The sequence below is a fragment of the Danio aesculapii genome, chromosome 12 (assembly GCF_903798145.1).
Source record: "Danio aesculapii chromosome 12, fDanAes4.1, whole genome shotgun sequence".
NCBI classification, from domain to species: domain Eukaryota; kingdom Metazoa; phylum Chordata; class Actinopteri; order Cypriniformes; family Danionidae; genus Danio; species Danio aesculapii.
The window spans coordinates 12,451,981-12,462,345 of record NC_079446.1 but is presented as its reverse complement, the minus strand read 5'-3'; the positions used below and the strand labels follow the sequence as shown (position 1 = coordinate 12,462,345).

At 37.0% G+C, this 10,365-nt stretch overlaps 1 protein-coding gene across 1 annotated transcript in view; it reads left to right on the top strand.

Moving 5' to 3' along the window:
• Positions 1-10,365, top strand: part of kcnh6b (potassium voltage-gated channel, subfamily H (eag-related), member 6b) — a 29,949-nt gene continuing 19,584 nt past the window's right edge. The window contains exons 1-3 of the mRNA XM_056469958.1: positions 1-34; positions 193-377; positions 5,698-6,123. Of these exons, the coding sequence (XP_056325933.1) occupies positions 1-34; positions 193-377; positions 5,698-6,123 (645 nt within the window). The remainder of the gene's footprint in view (positions 35-192; positions 378-5,697; positions 6,124-10,365) is intronic.

The following is a 10,365-nucleotide window of genomic DNA, read 5'->3' as shown; positions in this document are numbered from 1 at the left end:
ATGCCAAAGTGTGAAAACAAAGATCTGTCACACTGTAATGGATATGTCAAAATAAAAGATTTTTATTTTATATCACCAAAAAGATTTCATGAAATAAAATGAAAATCATAACATACAAACAGAACTCAAATTTTAAATGCATTTAATCCTGCTATCTATTATAATCCACTACATTTTACTTTAATCGAAAAGGCTTGAAGAGGAACTCCAGAACTTCCAGCTCTGAGCGGATGAAAGCTTTAAACAGGTTTCATTCATTCCGTCTAAACCTGCGTCGACCCAGACGATCCAACCCCTCTACAGCACACTCCAACATTGAGCTGGTTACCCCGAAAGTGAAGGACCGCACACAGAATGTGACAGAGAAGGTCACACAGGTAAGACGCAACTTTTAGCTTTCCTTTTTTCATGCAGGCTTGAATATACAGAGACAGATTACATTCAATTTAATGTTGAGTGTTTTGATATTTAAAGTATCAAAATTTACAGTGTTTGTTTAACTAGCGCATATTGTTATTTTTTAGCTAAACAATTGATCGGTGCAAGTTAATTCACTGCAAAAAAAGTTTTGGTAATCTTCAAAGACTGTCCTTCTGGAATGGTGGTTTTTCTCTGCGCAATATCAAGTAATGCTGGGTTCACAACAAACACGAAGCACTGGGTCACTTGCTCTAGTATGCTCATGACATGTTTTTTCCTTACAAATTTTTTTTGCTTGACTTTAATTATTTCTATTTATGATTGAGGTGAATTCCATGCTTTATCACCTCATTAACTGGCAGCTCTGCACAAGAAGTTTGGCTATAGGAGAAATGGTTGTGCCCAACTGAGTCTGGTTTCTCTCTAGGTTTTTTTGAAGTCTGTTCCTTGCCACTGTCACTGCTGGCTTGCTTGGTTTGGGACTTGTGGAGCTAAGCATCAATAGATTTGCTTTTCAGTGTTTGGACTTTCAGCTGTGAAAATTAAACCACTCTGAACTGAACTAAACTGAACTTTAACTCTAAAAACTGGACTAACGCGATTTCAATTTACTACAAACTTCTATGTTAAAGGGCACCTATGGTAAAAAATCTACTTTTCAAGCTGTTTGGACAGCCATATGTCCATGTATGGTGTATAGACTGTCATATTTGGGTGATATAAGCACACCCAGTGCTTTTTTTTCAATTTAACAACATAAAAACGGTGGACCAATTGGAGCGGTTTGCAAACCGACCGCAACTTTACGTAGGAGAGCGGTCCCCCCAACCACCAATATTGATTGACAGGCGCGTCATCATATCCTCAGTTTGTTGATTCACGTCCACCATTTTCAGCGTGAGTCGAAGTGATATCACTAAAGGAACACCCTAGCTCTATTTTTAGATGCAAGGCTCATTGGGCTCAACACAAGAGCAATATTCTCCACATTATCGCTCTAATCGGAATTATTGGTTGTATCTTTAGGTAGGTTTGCAAACATGTGTACTTCTCATCGAGTCTACCTTATACTTCAGCCGTTTGCATTTCTCGCGATCCCAGAAGCTCCCTGTGATCTTAACTAGCATGCGTTTTAGAATTCTAAACATAGGTTTCTATCAGGGTACACTCAAATCGACGGCTGGGCGCCGCGGACCGCTGTTTATTTATAAACTAGTTTCGAGAGGATCATGTGCTTATTATTACTTGCGGCCGGTCCCGTATTATTCAATTTATGATTCACCAATCAGACGATTCCTTAGCCACTAGAAATACCCTAAGTTCCATATAAAAGCCATCTTCGTTTTGAAGAATCCCCCCTTCCTCCCCTACTCCTCCATTCCTAAATGGGTGGCATGGTGGCCCAGTGGTTAGCACTGTTACCTCACAGCAAGAAAGTCACTGGTACTAGTCGTTTCTAAGCCAGCCAACGTTTCGCTCCGGAGTTTACACATTCTCCCTGTGCTCGCGTGGGTTTCTCCCGGGTTCCTGGTTTCCTCCCACCTTCTAAAAAATGCAACTTAAGTTACTAGTCAAAATCGGCACCATAGACATGCACCTAGTAAGTAGTTATCTCTTAAGAGCAATCACTATCTGTTTATTAGCTACTGCAGCAGGGGAGTTTCGAGATCTACCTGAGCTCAAACTCCCTTCTCGCCTTGCAAACGGGATGGAGCCCCTGGCTCGATTATCTTATGAGCTCAGGGCTCTCTCCCGGGACAGCTACCAAACAAGCTTTATAATCAATCATCAGCCAAGTGTGAACTCTTGAATTATTTCAGCAAAAAGGATTGTAAAAAATTAAGTTTACCCAACTATGATGACTTCCGCTACTGAGAAATCCGGAAATGTGAAAAGGGTCCCTTGAACACGAGCGAAAAATTTGTGTGAGGGGAAAAAACATCCCGTTAGTAAACTAGAATGAGCTTCATGTTTAGTGTGAACCTAGCATTAGTTTACTACGAAGGAATGATGCACAAAAAGAAAGACCCGCCCCCTACTCAATATTCCATTTCAGTTGAGAGTACTGAAATAAAAGTCTCAGCCACTTCCCGCTCACAAAGGCTTTAAAACACACACAAATGACTGTAAAGAGATTTTATTCCCTGGAACTAAAAACATCCTGCTAATTTTCTGGTGAACAAAACCTTCTAGATCCCAAAAGTTCAAAACATTTTTAGTATGCTGTGCTTTTGATAGTTGATGTCTGGAAAAAATGATGTCTGAAAAATAGATGTGATTGGCACGTGGAAAATAATGTGGCCAAAAAACACTTGTGGAAAGATCGTTAGGACAGAGACATGAACCCTCAGTGCAAAATAAAATGGCCATTTGCCATGTCAAAAATCCATAACTACTATGGCCCCTGGTCCAAAACTGTAGACACTGGTCATTGTTGAACTGGTCACAGTCTCAAACCACAAATTATTTAAATTATTATTTAGGTAAACCTTCATGAGTCCATCTAGTCAGAACAGTTGACCTTATTTGCCTATATGGTACAAGTGTCCTGACAATTCAAGCTTTTATACACATCCGCTAAAGACAGAAAACATCACATGATCTTAATATTGAGTTCTGTCATGTCAATGTAGTTCATGTCACTTCAGTTCATTTCGGTTTATTTTCAGTGGCCCCTCCAGGATATGGGGCAGCCAGAGAGACACAGAAACATCCAGTGATGATTTCATAAAAAAAATAAAAAAAAAACAGTGTTCTCTTACCAGTCTTTTATTCTAACAGAAACCCACAGAATTTTTTTTTTGTTGATGTATCAACTGAGTCAAATGATTATTGACATCCAAAATACAAAACCCTAATACAAAAGTATATAAATATATATTTGTTTTTGTATATAATTTATTTTGGATGTGAGCCTGGACCACAAAACCATAACACTAATAACAACATGTGACGCAACAAGATTCCAGCAACAAGCAATTTCTCTGTCTGCACCAAAAGTGACGCAACAGGACAGAAACATTTAAATAACCAGCCACTGCACTCCCAACAAAATGGTTATATAATCGAATAATTTATCATTTTATCGAACAATAATAATTTGATCGAATTAATATATATTAGTTGCTGCACGGTGGTGCAGTGGGTAGCACAATCGCCTCACAGCAAGAAGGTCGCTGGTTCAAGCCCTGCCTGAGTCAGTTGGCATTTCAGTGTGGAGTTTGCTTGTTCTCTCTGTGTTTGCGTGGGTTTCCTCCAGGTGCTTTGGTTTCCCCCACAAATCCAAAAGCATGTGGTATTGGTGAATTGCCTGAATAGCTAAAATTGTCCATAGTGTGTGTGTGTGTGTGAATGAGTGTGTATGGATGTTTCCCAGTACTAGGTTGCAACTGGTAGGGCATTCGTTGCATAAACCATATGCTGGATAAGTTGGCGGTTCATTTCGCTGTTTCAACCCCAGATTAATAAAGGGACTAAGCCGAAAAGAAAATGATTGAATGAATAATGAATATTAAACCTCTTTAACATTATTAATAGGCTGCAGATAAAGTGACTGATGTTTTTGGTTTGCACTAAGTTACAGTTCTGACTTTCATTTGTCTGCTAGTCATTTTATTTTCAATATCTGAGGTAAACTATCTGCTACTGCTGCTTTCAGTAGTATGGCAATAAATGTCACATAAAATGGTATTTAATCTCACACTGATAGCGTTTAACACTGAATAAAGCACATAATCTGTACCTGGGGCTATGTTGCAGAAATATAATGCATTTCTAAAATGGCCAAAAAATACCTTTTGTCACGTGTCACGACGCCAAGTCGCGTGTTGTCAGGACATGGTGTAAGTGTTATAAGTTTACTTGATTTGGGAATATGGATAAATAAGCTTTCTAGTGGTGTATGCTTTGGCAAGATAGGAAAATATTTGGCTGAAATATTACTATTTGAAAAATTTGAGGGTACAAAAAATAAAAAAGCTGAGAAAATCTTTTTTAAAGTTGACTAAATTATTTCCTAGTAAATGGGTTGTGGCTAGAAGGGCATCCACTGTGTAAAACATTTGCTAGAATAGTTGGCGGTTCATTCCGCTGTTTTGTTATATTTACCTCATAAAGTGTACAAATTCTACAGCATGATTTGTATTTAATACAATAATTGTTTTGGCAAAAAAGAAAAAATCTAATTGTGACCTATACAATGTATTTTTGGCAGTTGCCAGAAACATAACTGTGCAACATTAGACAGGTTTTGTGGTCAGGGGTCACATACAAATGTTTATATTTTTTCTCATATATAGACAAACATGTATGTATTGTTGTTGTTTGGTGATTGGGAGACAAAACTGCATCTACACTATCTGACAAAGTCTTGTCGACTAGTTTAAGGAACAACAAATAATAACTTGACTTCTAGTTGATTATATTGTATCAGAAGGGGCTTATATGAAAGGCAAAGGCCTCTAGATTACGCTTATTTTACCTAAATATAATGTGATCGTGCCTTGATTTTTAATTATTTTATTAGGACAGTAAGGTCTGACTTTGCTTAGACAAAAGTCTTGTCACTTAACAGAAATAATGTGCAGTATAGAATGTAAAGTCATGGTGCAGTGGGAAAATAAATATTGTGTATGAGCTTGGAGGACTGCATCCATACATCTCTGCAATGACTCAAATAACTTATTAATAAAGTCATCTGGAATGGCAAAGTAAGCGTTCTTGCAGGACTCCCAGAGTTCATCAAGATTCTTTGGATTCATCTTCAATGCCTCCTTCTTCATCTTACCCCAGACATGCTCAATAATGTTCATATCTGGTGACTTGGCTGGCCAATCCTAGAGCACATTTACCTTCTTTGCTTTCAGGAACTTTGATGTGGAGGCTGAAGTATGAAAAAGGGTGCTATCCTGCTGAAGAATTTGCCCTCTTATGTGGTTTGTAATGTAATGGGCAGCACAAATGTCTTGATACCTCAAGCTGTTGATGTAATCCCAAACCATGATTTTTCCTTCACCAAGCTTGACTGAGTTCTGTGAGAATCTTGGGTCTATGCAGGTTCCTATAGGTCTTCTGCAGTATTTGTGATGACTGAGATGCAGTTCAACAGATGATTCATCAGAAAAATTTACCATCTGACACTTTTCCAAATGATCAACTAGAAGTCAAGTTATTATTTGTTGCTCTTACAAATGGGATCACTATAACAAGACTTCATATATAACAAGAATTCCACCTATAGCTACCTTTACCTAAATTAAATCATCTTTTTACACACAGGTACTGTCTTTAGGTGCTGATGTCTTGCCTGAGTACAAGCTCCAGGCTCCAGACATCCACAAGTGGATCATGCTGCACTACAGTCCGTTCAAAGCCATATGGGACTGGGTCATCCTTCTGCTAGTGCTCTACACTGCTGTCTTCACTCCCTATTCAGCTGCTTTCCTCCTCAATGAACTCGAGGAAGAGAGGAGACAGACCTGCGGGTACACCTGTAACCCTTTAAACGTGGTAGACGTGATAGTGGACGTTTTGTTCATCGCAGACATTGTGATTACCTTCAGAACGACATACGTGAATCATAATGATGAGGTGGTGACCCATCCCAAGCGCATCGCTATACATTATATCAAAGGCTGGTTTCTCATCGACATGGTGGCTGCGATTCCTTTCGATCTGCTCATCTTCAGGTCTGGATCAGATGAGGTATAGTTTTGAATTCCTTTTATTTTGTGATTTCCACCTTGCTCTTTCATCACCAGTTGCAGACATGACAAAAGTTGCTAAAATAAACATGGTAAGCTCCGAAAACACAACAGCTGCATCAGATTCAGAGTTTCCTATTATTTTCTTTGACTTTAAGGAACAATATGTAAGATTTTTTCATTAAAATATCCCAAAAAAATGCATAAAAGTGTTATACAGTTGAAGTCAGAATTATTAGCCCCCCTTTGATTTTTTTCTTTTTAAAAATATTTCTCAAATTTTATTTTTAGTTTAACATAGCAAGGAAATTTTCACTGTACTGTATGTCTGATAATATTTTTTCTTCTGGAGAAAGTCTTATTTGTTTTATTTCAGCTAGAATAAAAGCAGTTTTAAATTTTTTATAAACCATTTTAAGGACAAAATTATTAGCCCCTTTTGGCAAATTTCTTTTCCAACTGTCTTCAGAACAGACCATCGTTAATACAATAACTTGCCTTATTACCCTAACCTGCCTAGTTAACCTATTTAACCTAGTTAAGCCTTTAAATGTCACTTAGCTCTATAAAAGTGTCTTGAAATATATCTAAAATATGATGTACTGTCATCATGGCAAAGATAAAATAAATTAGTTATTTAAACTATTGTGTTTAGAAATGTGCTGAAAAAAATGTCTTTCCATTAAACAGAAATTGGGGAAAAAATAAACAGGGGGGCTAATAATTCTGACTTACACTGTATACATGGGGTAAAACAAGCACTGAACATGTAACCATTTTTCCTCACATAACATATTTCTGAAGGTGCTGTTGACTTGAAATTTTTCAAATGCCTGTAACAACCAAAGAAATCTATACCTAATAAGAAAACAAAACTAATTAGTTTAGAAATTAAGTTATGTGTAATAAAACAAAATGACAGAAAACTATCGAACACATGAAGAAAGAGTGGTCTAAAAAGGCATGGAAAGCCCAGACAGTAGCTGAAATCTCTCAGTACTAAGAAAGCAACCCTCGTCAGATACCAGTGTAAATGAAAATCAGTGCTTCATTATCATTACCAGATGATGAAGATAAAAACAGTGTGGACATTTCAGCAAGACAATGATCCCAAACACAGCTAAGAAAACTCTCAACTAGTTTTCAGAAAAGAAAATAAAGCTGCTACAATGGTCCAGCCAATCACTTGGTCTGAACTGAATAGAAAATAGGAACTAAAGATTAAAGTTGATTGAAGAGACCCACTTATCTGGCAAGAGTTTTAGGCTGTTCCTCAATATGCATTCTTCAGCGATCTTGCGTCCTCATGTTCTCGTGTAATGTCATCATCAACTGACAAAGTTCAGTTACAAAACTCAAGACCGCAGGAACAGAGGACGCGTGAAAGTTCCTGGATGTGTTCTTGATATCGAGGACACATGGATGCAGACTTGAGCACTGAACTCGCTTTGGAAGTCCAAGAAGTCATTGCGACTAGAGGTGGGAAGCGCAAAATTTTATATAGGTTCATTGTTAAAGTTCAGAGATATGACTTATTTATCTCAGGAGTTTCCCTAAATGAAATGGTGAATATAAACATTACCATGAAAATTTTAATAAAGGCATGAACACATTAAGGGTGTTTATTTGCTGAAATTTGTATTGAAATCTGTTTTATTTATATTGTGCAACGTATATTTGTAAAGGCTTTATGCATAGTATATATTTTAAAAAGGGGAAAAACAATAAATCGTTTTACGAATGCTGTGATGTTTAAATAATTTTCCATTAAAAACGCATGAATGTCATGTGACCATCAGGCAGAATGCAGCATCTCATTTCAGGACGCGTTCTCTGTTCTCTGCAAAAACAAGAACGCAAGTCCATTCTCTGCATTCTTGAAGTCAGCTAAGCAATGCATGTGACTCCATTCTCCATACAAGAGGTGTCTTGAGACTAACATCACCAAAAAAGCCTTTTGTACAAAGTATTACACTGTAGTATTTTATTTTATTTATTGTATTTATTTCAGTACTTTCTTCTTGTGTCGTTTCATGTTATTACTTTATTCCTGAATTTGTTTTGTTTTATTTGTATGTTTGAATTTCTATTTATTTTTGAATTTTTACCAAAACTGGTACAATTTCATGACCAGAGATCCTTTAGAAAAATATTTACCTGGAAAAATCTTGTGTTCAATAATTATATGTGTATACATATTATACTAAATGTTTGAAGGAATGTTCAAATCCAGGAAAAAAAGCCATTGTAACTAGTGAAATGCTTTGGTTTCTGTGTTTTTGGTGTTTTTATAAGCATTTTTACACACACATACACTATTGCGATTATGTGTAAGTTAAGTGTCTGAGTTAAGTGCCTTTACATTGGATAAGGACTTGCTGAATTTTTGATGCATCGTTGATTATTTTGGTCTGTCATTTCAAACATTTATTTAATGTTTATGTTCATTCGTTCATTCATTCATTAATTCACACATTCATTCATTCATTTTCCTTCAGCTTAGTCCCTTTATTCATCTGGGTTTGCCAGGGGAAAATACTATGGTAACCACAACATTAACAACGTGATCAATAATGAAAAATGCTTTTCAAAGGGTCACTAAACATACATCTACATTTTCTACGATTTTAACAGGTATTTTTTTACACATCATAGAGTACATTTGAAATCACAGAAATGGGGGTGCGCAAGCTGTCACTGGGGTGGTGCCTTTTTGGGGGGTACGGATTTGTACATGGGGGGTCCATGTTGGTGCCTCGGGGGTACATATTAGTGCCTTAAAAGTACAAAAGTGTTCCTCTTAAAATTTTTGGGTGCTGATATGTACTTTTGGGGTGCCGGTGTGGACCCTTCGGGTACAGATGTGTACTTTTTGGGGGGGTGCCACCCCAGTGACAGCTCGTGTACCTTTATTTCTGACAGTGTAGGAAAGTATGAAGATACAATCATTAAGCACACTGTGCAGTACATGTGCTTATAAGTCCAGAATACAGCATCTGTAGCTGTATTTATAAACTCCTTTCTAATGTATATTAATGCATTTGTTAATGCTTAACAAATTATCAATTAACTCTATGCTAATGCCAGCGGAGAAATTAAAATGGTCGTGCCCAACTGAGTCTGGTTTCTCTCAAGGTTTTTTTTTCTTCACTTTTGCCAATTAGTGAAGTTTTTTTTTTTTCCTCTCCGCTGTCGCCACTGGCTTGCATGGTTCGAGATCTGTAGAGCTGCGTATCTTCAGTGTTTGGACTCTCAGTAGTGATTATTAAACCACACTGAACTGAGCTAAACTGAACTGAACCTAAACACTACAAACTGAACTACACTGTTCCTATTTACTATGACCTTTTATGTGAAGCTGCTTTGACACAATCTACATTGTAAAAGCGCTATACAAATAAAGGTGAATTGAATTGAATTGAATTTGAGTACAGACTACATTATCATCTGTTCATTTTAACTGTAGATCAAAAGTGCAAATTTTGAGATTATTTTGCAATATAAGGGCCAAATCCCAATTCTATTTTTGTACCCCTACCCCTTCCCTTGGCCCTTAAAACCGAGTGTGAAGGGCTTCAAAATTTACCTCTAAGAAATGGGACAGCACAACAGCACCTGCACACATCATCATATGTCATCGCAATCTCTTGCTTCATAAAAGATCAGACGATCGCGACTGCTGTAGTTATTCCAGTTGTTTTTTTTTTTGGTATTTATTTTCTGGAAATCACTGAAGGCATATATTATGTTATCATAAAGATATAATGTGGCAATAAGATCGTAACTGTACTGTGTATTTACAAAGTGGCCATATTCATCTATGTAAACACACGAAAAACAACATTAACATTATAGCAGGCACTGTAAAAAGCCCATTCCCAGCCACTAGACTTTTCTGACAGGGTATTCCAGTGTCATCGAGTGTGTTGTGGAACTGGTGTACAGGAGTTATTATTAGGGATTACAGATCGCAAAATTTAGTGTTTTTTATTTTAGCGTTTTTTTAAAAAGCATGACGGTAAAACATGAACGTGGTTATGAATATATAAAAAAAAACATATGCTTGTTTGTTGTAAAAATTTGTAATAATGACAAAAAAATATTCATTTCTGGGTCTCTTTACTTCCGGCTTCAGCAATACTGCCGTTGTGGCTGGTGTATTCTGGGAAATTTTCTTACCTCTTGGTTTCGAGTGTGGTCCTGAAAAATCTTCGTTCGAAGGGCTATTCACCCCTTCCCCTTA